Source organism: Fringilla coelebs (assembly GCF_963513975.1).
Source record: "Fringilla coelebs genome assembly, chromosome: 10".
NCBI classification, from domain to species: Eukaryota; Metazoa; Chordata; class Aves; order Passeriformes; family Fringillidae; genus Fringilla; species Fringilla coelebs.
In genome coordinates, this window is record NC_140036.1 from 6,752,268 (window position 1) to 6,768,796 (window position 16,529).

General features: G+C 44.7%; 1 protein-coding gene across 1 annotated transcript; it reads left to right on the top strand.

The window, feature by feature from the left end:
• The first annotated feature begins 1,740 nt into the window (after positions 1-1,740).
• PROC (protein C, inactivator of coagulation factors Va and VIIIa) lies at positions 1,741-10,102 on the top strand. The gene is made up of 9 exons (XM_084212237.1): positions 1,741-1,758; positions 2,128-2,211; positions 2,587-2,747; positions 3,660-3,684; positions 4,203-4,313; positions 4,988-5,128; positions 5,481-5,590; positions 6,469-6,586; positions 9,326-10,102. Exons 2-9 carry the CDS (start codon positions 2,145-2,147, stop codon positions 9,886-9,888), a joined length of 1,296 nt encoding a protein of 431 aa, XP_084068363.1. The 5' UTR covers positions 1,741-1,758; positions 2,128-2,144; the 3' UTR covers positions 9,889-10,102.
• Positions 10,103-16,529: the final 6,427 nt, after the last annotated feature.

Genomic DNA, 16,529 nt, shown 5'->3' on the forward strand with positions numbered 1-16,529 from the left:
CGATGGGAACACTGTCAGACTCAGTAGGGCTGTGTTGGCTACCCTTACTCAGGTGACTGTTCCTGGCCATGGTGCTGCAGTGCCAGGATAAGATGGGAGCAGTTGTTCTCTCCTCCACGTGGGCCTCTATCTATTCCATTTATTGCAGGCAATATGCACACTGGAATAAGTGAAAATGGATTTACAAAAATGTGGGAGAAGTCAATTTTCTCATAAAATGTAGAAACTGAGTGTTATAAATGACACCTGTAAACTTGAAACAAAAAAAAAAAATTGTTGTGTTTGGATGAGCAGTTCATAGAGTGGATTGTGACAAGCTTTCTCTTACATTTGTACAGACTGGTGTGTTCATAAGATGCTGATAGGAAACTTCCAGCAGATTTATTTAAATTGACAGCATGGTTGTGAGTTCCACAGTACTGTCACAAAGTGGGTGTAAAGTAAGTTACAATGGTCATGAATATTTTCTATGTGAAAAACATCTTTGTACGTGATAATTAAACAGAAGTATGGAGAGAATAGTTTATTGAACAGGAACATCATTCTGATGTTACATACTCTTGCATTATGAAAATGGTAAAATTTTCATTTTACCATTTTTCATTGGTTGCCTGGAGCCAGAATAAGGAGAAAGTAAGAACTACTGTGTTTATTCACACATGGATCATTCCCTGAGTGTCAGGTTCTGCTTTTAAGTGGCACTACAGAAAAAATGCAAAGAAGGCAACAGCAGAGGCAGAAGATACTCTTACTCCTCTGATACAGGTTAATTAATTTGGTCTTTTTTTTAATAATGTGGCAGAAGCTAATAGCAAAAAACTTACTGCCCCACTCAGTGTGTCCCTGAGGACTCCTGGGTGCACAGGTAATTTGCATGAAGATGCCATATCTTCAACATCATCTTCAACATCTTCAACCCTGCAAACAGTCATTAGGCAATGGAAGGGGCTGCCCAGACAGGTTTGGAGTTCCCCTTACTGGAGGTGTTCAAGGAATGACTGGATGTGGCACTCAGTGCTCTGGGCTGGGTGACAAGGTGGGGATTTGGTTACAGGTTAGACTCTTGGAGGTTTTTTCCAACCTGAGTGATTCTGGAATTCTGCACAGCTCACAGAGGTGCCGCTGCAGACACTGTTTGCAGAGAACTTGGACATGCTGGTTCCTACCACCTCCAATGCAAGAAAATTTCTTAGAAGGATTGGGGGTTTTCTCTAAATGCTTAGTGTTCAGAATTCAGTAGAATACTTTGTTCTGATGAGAGCTAACCCAGGACACCAGAAGATGCAATATGCTGGTACAAGCATCTGGTATCTGCTTAGGGCTGTCAGTGGGGGTTAATTCCCTTTGCTATTTTGTGGTGGAAGCTTTGATGAGAAAATGAAGTGAGAGGACTCTTTAAAGTGGCAAGATGTGTCTCTTTTGTTTGATTGTGTGCTGTGAGAAGAGGGCAGTTAATCTCAAGAGGCAGCAGCCCTGGGTATGTACACTTGCAAATTATATATAACCATTTCTGCTCACTAGAGAATCAAAAGGAGAAAATGGTTTGAGAAAGGCAGAGTGGGTGCCTCAGCTGTTTTACTTTTTCCCCTGTATGCCAGTAAATGGTCAAGCTCTCCCTGAGCACTGTTTGTTTAACAACTAAAAAGAAGGCGCTTCATGTCACTCCAGAGGGTAAATATTTGAAGTTACGGATTAACTAGGTTCCAGCAGAGCTCGTGGAGGAAGAACAGATCACACTGATTCCCACTGAATACAGCAGTAAGTGCTTCAAAAGTATTGTATCCTTTAGATTTCGAAGTACAGCTTGCTTTAATGGAGCATGAAGCTTGTAAAAACTGTCCAGTGACAAGGGGAGGGTGTCAGGACAGGCCAGAAGTTTCCTGGGAGAGCTGTTGATGTATTAAAGGGAACAAACAAACAGTCTGGAGGGACCCTAGTGAACAGCCACTCCAGAGCTGGAGTCAGAGACAGGGCACAGCAGAGCATTCAGCAGAGAAGCAGCTTTCTGAAAAGCCAGTGAGCGACGTGGTTGGGTGGGAGCGACGTGGTTGGGTGGGAACTGTCTGCAACAGGGTCTTTTGTCACTTGGCAATGTGCTCTTCCTGACCCCTGCCTTCTCCTCCTCAGGTGACTCCAGCTGCAGGATGTGGAATCTCCTCTCTGTGGGGCTGCTGCTGGCTGCCTGCTCTTCCTGGGGATGCTGCACCTCAGGTAAGCATTCTTTTGAGAGATGTCCTTCAACCTTTCCCATTCACTGCAGTTTCATTTCTTGCTCCTCTGTTAGTCAGAGGGAGGGGCTGGAATCATTCCCATTTGGGGGGTTTGACTTTCTTTAGCAGAGGTTGACAGTGCTGGGGCCATGGCAGCTGCCTGGTCAGAGCCCTGCTGAGCCCCATGAAATGTCAGAGTACCACAGGGCAGAGGCTGGAGCTTGCTTCTGCAGCACAGGACAGACAGCACATGGTATCTAGGGCAGCCTCTCTTGCTGTACTGGAGAGGCTCTTGCTCTCATAAGTGTCCTTTAGGAAGCACCACCATGAGTTTTCAGCTAGCTCTTTGCTTCTGCTCTCACCTTTTTGCTTGCAGAATTTTACAGCAGTAAAGATGCAAACCAAGTCCTGAGAATCCAGAAGCGGTCAAACACTTTCCTGGAGGAGCTCAAGCCAGGCTCTGTGGAGCGTGAGTGTATTGAAGAGCGCTGTGACTTTGAGGAGGCCAGTGAGATATTTGAAACCAGGGAAAAAACAGTAAGTTGGTTTGTTTTTAAGGGTAAGATAACTTAGCCAATCAATGATTTTTTTAAAATATTGCAATCCAGGGCACAGGAGATCATGCTGTCAGCACTGAACACGGATCTTTCCTGACTCCTCAGGTGTAGGCATGGTTTTGAGTGTCCCTGTGTTACAGTGATTGTCAAGTTACCCCTCTATGGGCCACAAAGCTTCACTACTCAAGCATGTCCCACCTGACCCACCTGGTGAGGTTTGGGTCCTAGACAGTTAATTCCAATCCTTGCTTGACCCTGCTGGCTATTCTTGCTGCTACAAAGTTTTTCCCAGTCCTTCCCAGTCTTTCCCTTTTGTTGTCCATTCATCAGTCCTGGCTGCTTTTCAGTGTATCTCCCAAGTCTCCAGTTATGCCTGACAAACATTTCTCTTATCACTGTCTTCTTTCTCTCCTTCTCCAAACTCCTATTTTGAATTGGACACTATGTTTACTGTCTGCTGATTCCTGCCCCTTTCTGCACTCAGTTGTTGTGTTGGGTTGTACGCCCTGTTGCTGTTTTTAGTGGAGTAGGCTCAAAGCATAGGATTACCCAGTCCTTGCTGTCCCTCAAATCCCAGAGGAGAGAGGGGCTGTCCTTGGAATGCCATGTCTGACTGGGTCAAGTGAGCCCAGGTGACTTATCTGGCAATAAGTGCCAAGAAAATAGCCTGCAAGCAGAGCAGAGGAGTCTGTGCTTAGTACAGACAGTACAGGAGGATCATTGGCTGGTTTTCTTGGTTCATAGTGCCAGTCACTACACTGCCAAGAAGAATGAGACTGATGTTACTGACCCAAGTGCTGTGTTTTGTTGGCCAAAACCACAAAACACTTAAAATCCCTCACTTGCAAAAAAATGGTTTTCTTGCTGTAATACAAGTTTTGTTTCTCCACAGCAAAATTTTTGGACCAAGTATGTAGGTAAGTAAAGACTTTCCTAATCACTTCTCTGTGCTTCCTCAGGAGTTACTCATACTCAGCCTTCCTCCTGCCATGTGTCATATACTGATTCAAATTCTCATTCTCTCTCATAAGGCGTGTGCAGAGGATGTTTTCCTGTTCTATCATACAATCAGCCTTCCTAAAACACTTGAGGTGCACCTGTACCTATCATCAGTCATCTTCCCAGAGTTAAGGAATTGGTGAAAAAGGCTTTGATGCTCTAACCATGCCTGACGTGGTCCAGCAGTAACCTGCTGCTGTCCTGCCTGCTTCAGGCTTTACTCTTTTCTCCCCTTCTGCCCACTCCACTCACTCTGCAGATGTAATTGAGAACCCAAACAGATGACCCTGTGTCTGGCCAAGTGCCACAGAGGTGTCACCATTAAGTGCCAGAAACATGGCTGATATTTGGGAGTCCGGGAGGGTTTGTTCGTGTTGATGTTTGATCTGTGAGCTCTGTATGGTTCAGCAACTGAGTTTTCCTACCTCTATTTCAGATGGAGATCAGTGTATACCAAATCCTTGTTCCAACGGGACCTGCAAGGACGATATTGGAAAATTTTCCTGCATCTGTAACAAAGGCTGGGAGGGGCTTTTGTGCAGTTATGGTAACACTGCATTTAATCCACTATAAAATAACATCCTTTGTGACAGGGATGGACACTTCAGTTATTGCATGGCATATTCTTTCTTTACTACTTTCTTTACTAATGTAATTTCTCTCTTGCTTCTTGATGTAGTAAGAGGTTTATCTGTGCTTATCTAAAGCAAAATTAACTTTGTATTGCCATAGGATAATTTTAAAGGCATGAGATCTCTAAATTTTGGACAATACTGGAAATAACTCTGTGAAGCAGGGGTTTACTTTAGAATTGGGGATTATGGTGGGGTTTTTTAATACGGGGAAAACCCAATCCATTGTGAATATTTTATTACTGTGACAGCTCCCTCCTTGGACAAAAGCTGCATAGCATATTTAGGGATGAGCATTGTATGTCATGTATCATCAGCAGCTTTCACTGAGGGTCTTGGCACATAATGACAGGGCATTTTCTCTTCTCCAGTCTACAGTAATCTGTTTCCTCCATCTCCCCACTCCCTGATTCTGGACCTAGGTCTGTTTGCTGTCTAGGGGCCTGAGTGTTACTGAAGCCCACAACTGTCATTCCAAATCCATTGACAGCTGTTACCCCTTGAAGCACTATGTCACTTTGCCACCTTACCTTTCTGTGACTCTGACTTCCCAAGTCCACGTTTCTCTTGCTGTTTGTTTTTCCCACAGAGGTCAAATACAGCAACTGTTCCATGGACAATGGGGGCTGTGAACATTTCTGCAGGGAGGACCCTGCCAGACAGCATCGCTCGTGCAGCTGCGCATCGGGGTATCAGCTCAGGGATGACCACATCACGTGTGAGCCTGTAGGTAAGAGCAGGATGTTTGTAGTGCAGCTTTGGAAGAGGATTGTTCAGACTGATGTGAAAGAGTTTTAGGGGAGATTTGTCTGCAGTGCACTTTGTACTCATTTTCAAAACATCTATTCCATGAAGAGTAACTCTGCCTGCATTTCCTAGCTCCATACCCATTTTATGGCCCTTTATCCATGTTTGTCTCATGGATACATAAAGGGGAATCAGGAGATTTTCTCCTCTGCCAAGCACTGAGGGACTTCCATGAAGCCTCTGAACAATATTGCCTAGGTTAGACAAAGGAAATCCTCTAAAAAGAGGATTGGGTGACCTGGGCTTTGCTAGTGAATTCTCTGCCTCTTCTGCAGTGGAGTTCCCCTGTGGAAGAGTGAAGTCAGAATACATTGAAGCCAAAGCAGACTTCAATATTCGGCTCATTAATGGAACAGTTGGAAGAAGGGGAGGCAGCCCTTGGCAGGTAAGGAGAAAGGGATTCTTTGCCACGAATAGTTCAGGCTCTTCCTGAACTGCTCTGCCTCCCTCTCTGCTCCAGAAAGGCTCTTGCCTTGTTACTGATGGTGCCATATGAAGTTAAGATTCCCTTTGCTTTTTCAAAAGCATCCCAAAGGTTGGAGTAGCAGGAAAAAATTAGTGTCTGTGAGGATTCTTGACCTTGGTGCTGTTGCCAAGTTTTTGACCTTACTGTGCCAACACTGCCAAGAGAGAGGATGGTGATGGCACTCACCTGCTCCATCATGGTGTGTGATGTGTGCTTCAGCTCCTGCAGCAGCCTTCCAGTGGGAGATGATCTTCCTGCCCTTTCTTATAAGCCTTGTGTGTCATAAATTCAAGCTAGCAGACTTAATCAGCAAAATATGCCCTGGCAGGTTGGCTTATCAAAAAGAAAAGGGAGACCTCACAGAGCTTACCATGGAACTAATGAATGCAAATAATAAGGGCCTGATTCCCTTTGATATTAAAGGGCCTTTTACACCACAGCATGTGAGCTGCAGCCTGAGATGATGCATGGTATCTGGTGTGGGTCACACCCTTTTTGTGCTCTGTATTTCAAAGCTTTGAGTACAAAGTGCTTCTTTTCAGTGACCAGCATCGCCCCATGCTGATTTGGATGAAGCCAGCCCTCATTCAGGAAGGACATTCAAAACCTTTTTGTAGGTATTTCACAGAGACTCGATTTATAGAGCTTTTGTTCCCCTGTAGAGCTTTGGCTTCAGTGAATATTGCATGCTTTGGTGCTTGATAAGTCTGGGTATTTGGCAGCACCCAAGAAGAATGAGTACAGTATTCTGTGAGCTGTGCTCCCTGCAGTGTCACACTTCCCTTGTCTTGTTTCAGATTATGCTGCAAAATACCAAAGGGATGTTTCTGTGTGGGGGTGTTCTCATCCATCCAGCTTGGGTCCTAACAGCAGCACACTGCCTTGAGGAACAAAAGGGGTTCAGAGTTAAACTTGGTATGGAAAATCACCTATCCCTGTGTGTTTTAAATGTAACTGTTTATTTCCTAACATTTATCATCTCAGGGAAAAGACTGGCAGGTTCTGAAGACAAGAGTCCTTGGCTGTAGGAGTGGTCTGTCTAGGCACTATTTAATATGGACCTTAGCTTAGAACAAAGTTTAGTAAAAATCTGATTTCATTTGAGCTATTTGAGCCTTACTCTGGAAGTGAGCTGATGTCTACTGAGCACTGCTGCTGCTCTGTAAAGTAGAAAGTCTTGGTCTCTTCTGCCTGTGTTTTTCTGGTCATGAAAATATTTAAGACCATCCAAATACTGAAAAAAATCTTAATCCCAGAAGGAGAATGTCACAGGGTCTCTTCCTGCCTTTTCATGTATTTAAACACTGTTACTTAAGAATGTTTCACTGGAGAGGTGCTGCAGAATGACAACACTGCCTTTACCTGCTCTGCTGCCCTGGAGCATGAGAAAATGTCACTATGTCAAGTAAGTGCTTCTCCTGAATTAACAGACAAAGGTAATTAGTGTTTCTTTCACACTTAGATTTTTTTTAGCAATTTTTTCTATCTAGCGTTGGTGCTGAGGCATAACAGCTCAACTGCTTGCTTTCCATTAGTAAAAAGGATAGATTATTCCCAGTGTTTTTGGAGAGTCCTGCCAATATATTGTCTGTGTATATAGCCTTAAAAATAGATGTCTGTGTGTGTGTTCCATACACACTATGGATGTGCAGTTGCTGGAGAGCAGAGACAATAAGATTACGTACATTCAGCATAAAGAATGAATTGAAAAGTGTGTGATGTATTCTTGGGTCCTCTTAGTGCCAGAATATTCACCTTTTCACAGAGACATCTGTCACCACAAAAGCAGTTCTCATCAGAAAAACCTGGAGACATCTGTGAGCACCGAGGAGGAGAGTTTTGGATGAAGACATTGCCATGTCCATGCGGACAGCCAGGAAAGTGTTGATACTGAGCCTGCACGGGTGCTACTCAACCTGTGTCTGTCAGGCTGGGATACCCCACACCCTTCTGGACTTGTCTCACTGCAGCTTGCCATCGACAGGAGCAAAACTGGAGGGGAAACTTGCATCTGAGTTTACACTCAGCTTGGGGAGAAGTCTTGTAGCAGTGCTCATGTGGCTTTTTAGTGTCTGAAATGGAAAGTTAGTTCTCTGAGTAGATGAAGTTTTGGAAGATGGATTTGAATAACACAATATTCCTGTCTGTGGCTCTTGTTCCTGCATCGCCAGCCTAAGAGCATCCAGAAGTGTGTTCAGAACTCCAAGAAGATAGAACAGATAGATGGATGTAATGATTCAATTCAAAACCATGTTTCTGCCTTCACAGTTAATATTTTTGTGCCAGCAGCAAGATTATGATGGTCCTTATTGTGTAGAAGGAACTCAATGCATTTCCGCAGCCTCTGGGTTCAGTACCTCCAGGTGTACATCCAGGATTTTTGGAATTTAAAACTCTGGGGGTGGATAACCCACCAGAAGTCAAAGTGTGTCCCCCCGGGGGTGAGGGAGTCTGTCACTGCAGTGCAAATGGTGCCACCCATTGGTTGGTGGCCAGTGTGTGGCCCCACAGCAAGCATGTTCCTGCACAGCCTCTCTGCCTCCCTCAGAGGAGATGGTCTGACAGTGCTTGAGTCCAGAGTTATTTCTGAGACCTAAAGCAGAGTTTGTATCTGTGAGGGCAGGAATAAAGCTCTGCCAGCCAGCCCCCAGCCACAGTGGCTTCAGGCTGCCTCAGGGGTACTGCGAACACTGTCACTGCAAAGAAGAGGGATTGTGATGGGAGAGAAAACCTGAGTTGTGATTGTTGGCTCAGTACTAGCAAATCCATCAGGGGCTGGTGCCACTCAGTACAAGACATCAGAGCAGTCTCAGCTGTCTGCTCTAGCCACGTGTGAACTGTCCATTGTCTGTCTGCAGAGGAGCAAGAAGAGAGACTGAGATGGTCTGGAAGACAAAGATCCAAAGCTGGGTTAAGAGATCTTTTGAGAGTATTTCTGTAACTACAGTGGCTTGTAAGTCCCTATACTTGGAGACGCTCCTTACAGAAAAAAACCTACAAGACCTCATTGGCCTGCCAGAAAACCTAGCTCTGCCTTTCCTATTGCAATGTGTCGCAAATGCCTTCTTGCGTTTCTGGCCCTTTTCAACATAGATTCTTGCTTGCTGTTCCATAGCTGCTTGGCCCATGAAGTAGCCATGATCATGTAGCACAAATAGCAACCGAGGAGTCTTAAGCAGTGAAAAATTCCTTAAAATACAGATGTAAGATTTCAGAAAGGAATAATCTTACCTGTCAGTCAACTTTATCTTACAAATGCTGACATTCAGCCGTTCAGGCCCTGGCTATGCGGCATAAAGCTCATGTCCTGTTGTAAATGTCCTGTTTTGTGGTGTGGTTGCTCTCCGAGCTTTGAATGCTGGCTCCAAGAAGGTTGTTTTCCTCCTGACTCACATTGCACAAGTGCACTGAAATATGAACAGGGCAATTTGGTTTCTCAGCTGATAACCAGAGCTCTAGAGCTGTATGGGTATTAATGATTTCTGTAAATATGAAAAGTTTAGAGATTTGTCCATCTGTAAGAACACTGCTAACTTATGACGTAGTGAAGTAAAAACATGGAGTGCAGTCATAACACCCAGTGTATTCCAGATGCTTTGGGCTTCACAGTAAAGGAAGCTTTGACAGCATCTGTTGTCTTGTTTGCTCTTCCAGGTAAATTCCGTTTCCATCCTGAGACAGATGAGCAAACCATTTGGATTGATAAATGGGTGACCCACGAAAATTACACCAAGACGACCTCAGATAATGATATTGCCATGCTGCACTTGGCTGAGCATGTGATGTATTACAAATATGCGCTCCCAATCTGCCTTCCCACCCGCAACCTGGCAGAGCAGGAGTTGATGAAGAGTGGGAAGCAGGCGGTGGTGACGGGCTGGGGCACCATGAGCGAGCGTAACCTCACCTATGCTGCTTCCCTCAGGTACATCGAAATCCCCATCGTGCCCCGCAATGTGTGTGCCCAGGCCATGAGCTCCCAGATCTCTGACAACATGCTGTGTGCTGGCAGCGTGGGAGACAGGAAAGATTCCTGCCGTGGGGACAGCGGGGGCCCTTTGTTCACTAGATACAAGGATACTTGGTTTTTGGTAGGGCTGGTGAGCTGGGGTGAAGGCTGTGGAAGAAGGGAGAAATTTGGAGTGTACACCAAAGTTAGTCAGTACCTTGAGTGGATCCAGCACCACATAGATATGTCAGCTCCTTTGAAGGGTTGATTCTGATCCAGAGTCTGGAAGGTTGTGACTCTGTGCTAGTGACAGTATGCACTATAATGTACTGTCAGATCTTCAGTATTAAATATTGAGTATGTGTTAACCTTGTGTGCTGTTTTCCTTGGTATCTTTTTTTTTTTTTCCTACTTTTTTTTCTCATTTACATTGGTTTGTTGCAGGTTATGTTGTTTATTTGTGGCATGGTCCTACTTCATCCTTACAGGCAAGAAAATATCCTCTGTTAGCTGAGATGCTGTACATACAGCATTGTAGAAAATAAGGTTGTCCACAGTCAGACAATTCCATCTTTGAAATAAAAATGTCAATTGTGTAAAATGTCTGAAGTGGTTGGGGTGGAGACAGGAGGGAACACAGAAGTGTTTTGCAAATAACCCTGCAGAGATGCAGTTCTGTCATTTCAGCTGTACTGCAAGGTATTACCCACAGTAACTCTTTTGGTTTGCTCGGTACTTGTATAATTTTTCTTTCAACCCAGTGAAATTTTTATTACATCATTACTCCCTCCAGTTCTTCACACCTTACTCCAGTGTTCACAAATTGTTGATTCAGCAGGTGGCTGGAACTTACCTGTATTTTCCATTCTTTGCACACTTGATGCCAGATTTTACCCTCCCAAACTTCCTTAAAAGAGAATGGGAACTTTCTTTAGTGTTATTCCCAAAAACCCCAGATAAACAAACAAACACCAAAACCAAAACAAACAAAAAACCAAAACAAAACCCACTTTAATTCCAAGCTTTTGCAGGCTCTATTTATCATGAAGTCTGTAATTCTCTTCTAATTAACAAGTAAGCAAACACTTCTGTTCATTCCTGTTCTGGTGGATGCAGTGGGCTGCAGGCTGTGTTAGCATTGCTGATACTTTTACTAATAAATACATGATTGTTTGTGTCTCTGTCTGTGTGTATATCAGGAAACAAAATAAAGACATAGAGCATCAGTAAGTCCATAGGAAGTAGCAATAGTCCAAGGAAGTTTAATATCACAATTTATACTTGTTTCTAATCTTAGTACTTGAGACTTGTTGAACATAATCTTATAGGAAGAAAAAGGAGAACTGTCTCTGCTGTAGTGATGCATTTCCAACATCTCGATGGGCTTGGATGCATGTTTGGATCAGTGAAGAACTTCAGCCTGCTCTTGTGACGAGATTGTTAAACAAAAACCTCCCAGGTATAATGAAATTTTATTAGAGTTTAAGAAATTTAATATGATATCAGCAAGGAGGTTTAATACCTCTTAAATTTGTTCCTTCAGAAGCTGCCTCTGTGTTTATTACCCAAGTGAGGATTTTGAGTCATGCACTGAAGAAGTAGCAGTCTAGCCAAGGGCTTCTGTGTCACTTGCTGGCTCTGTCTCTCTCCTCTCCTCTCCTCTTTTTGCCTTGGGACAGAATTTAGGGATGGAAAAATGTTAAAGAATAATGCTTTGAACAGCAGCCTTCCCACCAGGCCTGCACTGGGAAGAGGGAACCTGTAACACTGACTTGCACAAATGTGTTCAAAGGCAGTAAAACAGGTCTGAGTAACTGCAGAAATTGCAATGTTGGAGTGGCAGTGGCTGTGACAGGGCAATATTTGCTTGCCTGCAGGTGACTGCTGTGAATCCTCCTGCACATTCCCAGCTCTGCATATTTCAGCAGAGGTTTACAGAGCAGCTTGTGTATTTTCCAGGTGGGTTGGTCTTACCTGCTGGAAGGTGATGGAATGTCAGAAATCTGCTCTCAAAATTTTCATATTTTCCTGAAGAAAGTTGTTGCAAAAGGTGGCTTTTATTACTGAGGGATATTTTTAAAGACATTTTGATTCACTTTTTAGTGCAGCTGTGTATATGTGTGGAAACAGACATGCAATTTTCTTCTGCTTTTGGTTTTCTAATGTGTTTCATAGAATCCAGGTTGTCTCACCTCTGTCAATATTTGTGAAGAGTTAATGATCAATCTCTTGACCTCATGGCTGTCCCTGGTGTACATCCAACCTCTTGACCGCATGGCTGTTCCTGGTGTCTTCCTCTAAAAAACTAAAGAAAAAAGTGAGTATAATTGCATGGTTCTGTGTGGGTGAACTCACTCTGGATCCTGTGTTTTTGAAAGCATTCTGCAGGAAGCAGAGGGGTACGTGCTGCTGAATCCTGGTAAATCATTCAGCGTGGGATGGTAATGCCAAGAAATCCAAACTTGTCTTGTACCTGTGACTCCCAGGTACATGGTGATTAGTGCCTGGCTGGGGTTGGTGTGGATGATTTTACTTGCCAAGACCATCAGGAATTGCACAGTGGCTGCTGGGAGTGCTGGAGCTCATGGCTGGTTGTGCATCTGCCCTTGGCACAAGAGCCAGCATAGGGAGGACTGGGGTGTGAGTGGCATCTGCTCCTCTGGAGTCTGGCTCCTGCACTCCTGTGCTCCCCATGGCTTTTCCATAGGGACTCTGGCCCAGACCCTGCACCACAGCCTGGGTTGGCTCAGCCTCTGCCTGTGGGAATTCCTGCTGAGGTGGCTTGGAGAAACAAGGGACATGAGGTCAGAATGAACTGGGGAGATTCTGATTTCTTCACCCCTGCTCTTGTCCTCTTGCTTCTACTTCATCTTTGTTGATAGCTGGTTTCATGTCAACAGACTAATTTGATTCTTCTTTTCCCTCTGAAGGAAGTCAGAGTGTTCTGAATGCTCACTGACATGGAGAGCAGCTCCTTACTTGGGGTATTTCTCCTGCTGATGTGCTGTATCAACAGCAGCTGCATGTTTTCATATTCAGGTAGTACTTCTGAGTTACCTTTTTAATTTGTGTCACAGTGGCAATTTCAGCATTTAAACTGAAACTACATTCCTGTTCTGCACACAAAGTCCTGTAGGTTGAAGAAACACTTTCTGAAATGCACAAGAAAAAACTACTATTCATATATATATTGAAGAGAAATATATAGCTTAGCTTTCTACTTAGCCCATTCTCCTGTTGAAAAATATTCTCCTTGTGATACTGAATCCAAAACCATAGTCATTTTTGTATGGCAAAGTTTAGCTTTCCAAACTTCCAGTTTGAGAAGCTAAAAGGAGATGCTCTCAACCTGTGTTCTTGGACCTTTTGTGTTGACTGCACTACAGGAGGTTTGGAAGTGGCTTCAGAGAGCTGTGGAACAGGCACAGGAGTATACAGGATCTTGGGGATCATTGTGGCTGTCCTTGCAGAGGAAGAAGAGCAGAGCTGGCAGTGTATCTACACACCAGAAGGCTCACCACAGGCATCGCCTTTGTGTGGGACACTTACTTAAGAGTAGGTAAATCCTCTGAGGTGACTCCAGAACACAAGGTGTGGTGAAGGGAAATTTCACTCATGTACATGAAAGACATTTTCTCTGTTACCAGACAGCAGGATCTGTCCAAAGCCTTTCTCTATTAAGAATTTTTGTGGGCTGTTATTAATTGCCTAGAAATGAGGCAATTTAATGTAATTCTAGGATTTCAGGCATTGCTGTAGGTACTGTTCCTGCAACTACAAAGAAATGTGTGTTTTCACAGTCCATCTCAAAGCTGGGATTTTTTTGTCCAAGGGCACTGCCCCATGACTTGGAAAATGGAGCACTGTTAATTGCATTGTATGTGGATTTTTGTGTGCTTTGTGGGGATTACAGCCTAAGCTTTCACCTTAGAACACTGGTAGCAGCAACCTCTCCCAGCATCTGCTGGGTGGGCTTTGGATATTGGGCTACACTTCTGAGATTTAACAAAACCTTCAGAAGCAGCAGGGGGTGTATGGGCAGGACCTTACTGCCATATTGCCTCATTCAGCCATTCCTTCCTTAGTTTACTGACGGCAGTAACTTCAGGCATCACAGGAGGAGGGCAGGTCCTGTGAAGTACAGTGAAGTGAAGCTGAGATGAACTAAAACTGACATTTCAATATTTCTCTTAATGGAGGATTGGTGTCTGTCCTGTTGTGGCCACAGTAGCACCTGGAAAACTCTGGGTCTCCAAATACCAGACTAATAATTGCTGGGAATCAAGGTGATTAAGCAGAAAAATACAACCATCCTCCACTGAAGAAGCTGCAATACTCAAAGAGTCTTGTGGAATAAAAAATTATTTCTGCACTTACCTACAGGTCTCAGTAGTGGCTTTCATTCACTGAAAGCAAGCTTAAACTACTGGTATCTCTTGCTGGAACACAGGCTAATTTTACTGTCCTTTGGGCTGTTTGTGTAAATTTCCACTCCCCCTATTTACCATGCTACTGACTACCTGTCTGTCACTGTAACAGTGCTGCTGCTTTGTCTTCCTGTACAAACTGTTCAGTTTTGCTCTTCTAGTGTTTATGAGAAAAGACAAATCCTATGAGGTGCTGTGAGTCCATAAATCCAGCCACTTACTAGAAGAGATTTGTCCAGAGAACCTGGAGGGAGAATGCAATGAGGAAACTGTTCGCTGGAAGAGGCTAAGGAGATCTTCCATTCACAGGAGAAAACAGAAACCTGATTTTAGGAGAAGTCGGGGAAAGTCAGCAGTGAGATGTAAATAATCTTGGTTGTTACAGTCCGGTATAAATAAAACTGGTTGTTAAGGCAGGCAGGAAGGGAGTGCTGGGCTTGCATTCTGTCCTGGGCAGGCTGCTCCTGGCTGAGGCTGCTGACTCAGAGAAGGCACAGCCATGGGCCGGTGTCTGGGCAGTGAGCTCTGCACACCTCAACTGGTGGCCAACGGGCTCAACATCACGATGTCAGAGTTGTTCCTGGGCTCTTACTGGAAGGTTGAGTACCATCCTTGGACAGGAAAAGCACTGTGTTGAGTTCAACATGACACCACCTATCCTAAGCCCAGGTCTTTGTTTCTGTCATTCTTCCCTCCAGCACCATTTCCCTGTGGCCTGGTCAAAGCCAGGTGGGCTCTGGAGGAACAGCAGCTGGGGCCGAAATGGCTCTGGAGGGGACAATGGGAGCACAGGGATGTTGTGCCCAAATGGAATGGGAGCACAGAGGGCACAGTTAGAGCTGGAACAGGGTGATGCTAGGGAAAAGGAGATTTTAAAGGCTACTTTTGGACAAAGCATGTGCACAAAGGGTGACACTGGACAAATGGGGAGGCAGGAGATGTTTTCAGCTGGAACAAAACACTGGTGGGTTCTGTGATCCAGAAGCCACTGTGGGACAGTGCTGCATGTAGAGGGATATAATATAAGAAAATAAAGATAGTGTAGAAAGTAATCTTACCACTAAGGAGTTGCAGCTGGGCCAATTATCAAAGATCAGGAACAGGCCTGATTTTAACAGGCCACAGCTGTAACCAAGGAGAAGAAGGGTGCTATAAAAGAGTGGGCTGGCTGGTTGAGAAGGGAACTGGGGTCAGTTGGCTGCTTTGTGAAGAAGAAAGCGTCAGTGCTCTGAGGAGCTGCCCACGAGAAACACCAAGAAGGTATGAAACCTTTGTCATAAGGAGACAACAGTATGGAACCCCTGCAATAGGATGACAACACTGCAGGACAAGAGCTGGCTGTCTCTGAGCACTGTGAGGCCCTGGAGGAGACCACCAGGCCTGGCAGGCTCAAGGGAGCCCTGGCTGCCCAGGGTGAGCTGAGCCAGGGTCCTGTGAGGCAGAATGAGACCACAGCACCTGCAGCCAGGTGGGAAGGAAATGGGGGAAATGCAAAGGGGCAAAACCAGTGATGGGAGGGCTCTGGCCAGAAGGGAACAGGGGCTGGTCAACCTGGGACTGGGGAGGTGGTTTGGACATGCCTCAGCCCACCCCTCAAACCACCCAGACAAACAAACATCTGCTCTGCTCCGGAGCACTATGACTCCAGGGTACCAGGAGGAGCACTGTGTCATTGTGGACATTTCCCCTGGCAGGTAATACTTCCAATCTCACCATAAACACCACACCTAAATGCTTGCTTTCTTTATCATCACTGGGTCTGGCAGGAGGAGCAGAGTTCATCAAGCCATTATAAAGTTGTTTTTTTCAGGTCAAGAGCAATAGAACTGTATGTATTTCTCAGTCTTCTGCTGGCTTTTTGATAATAGGGACCTTAAATACCTTTATCACTCTTCTCCTATCTTGCTTTTGGATTGGAATGTTAATACCCTCTCTATTAAGTCAGTCAGGTTGTGTCTGCATGTCCTTGGGGGAAAGCCAGGCTTTGCCTCCTTTTGGAAGGCTGGTAATTTTTACAAGGTAAGTTCCAGGGCCAGGTGAGGTTCCTTAGAATGCTGAGCATGGTAAGGGAGGTAAAACTGAGGGCTCAAAGATAAGGCAAGTGCATGTGGCAAGCAGGGACAACTGAAGTGTTTGTTTCCATTGTCTTGTTTTGGATCTTAAATCATGGTTTGGGACGTTTTTTGTGCATGTCCTTATTTGTCACTAATTTTCACTCTATTGTCTCTGGTCAGTGTCCTAGTGCTGTGTGAGGGCTTGTGCACAGAAACTCTGATTTAAAAAACCCACGTTACCCTCAGTCTGTTTTATGCCTCTTAGTATGTAGAAGTAACCCCCAGCAACCCCCATAAAAAAGTAGGACTGGACTGTAGTACCAGAACTGCAAAAAAAAAGCTGGGGGATGAAAAAAAGAATCCCTTCTAACCCCTGAACCTCCCAGGCCAAACAGACTCTGGCTCTGAACAGCTCAACACAGTTCAAT

Bases quoted from the DNA above. Each gene is read 5' to 3' on its own strand.
- PROC (XM_084212237.1), top strand. From the start codon at position 2,145: ATGTGGAATCTCCTCTCTGTGGGGCTGCTGCTGGCTGCCTGCTCTTCC. The intron at 2,212-2,586 runs GTAAGCATTCTT...TTTTGCTTGCAG, and splicing joins CTGGGGATGCTGCACCTCAG to AATTTTACAGCAGTAAAGAT. The intron at 4,314-4,987 runs GTAACACTGCAT...TTTTTCCCACAG, and splicing joins GGGGCTTTTGTGCAGTTATG to AGGTCAAATACAGCAACTGT.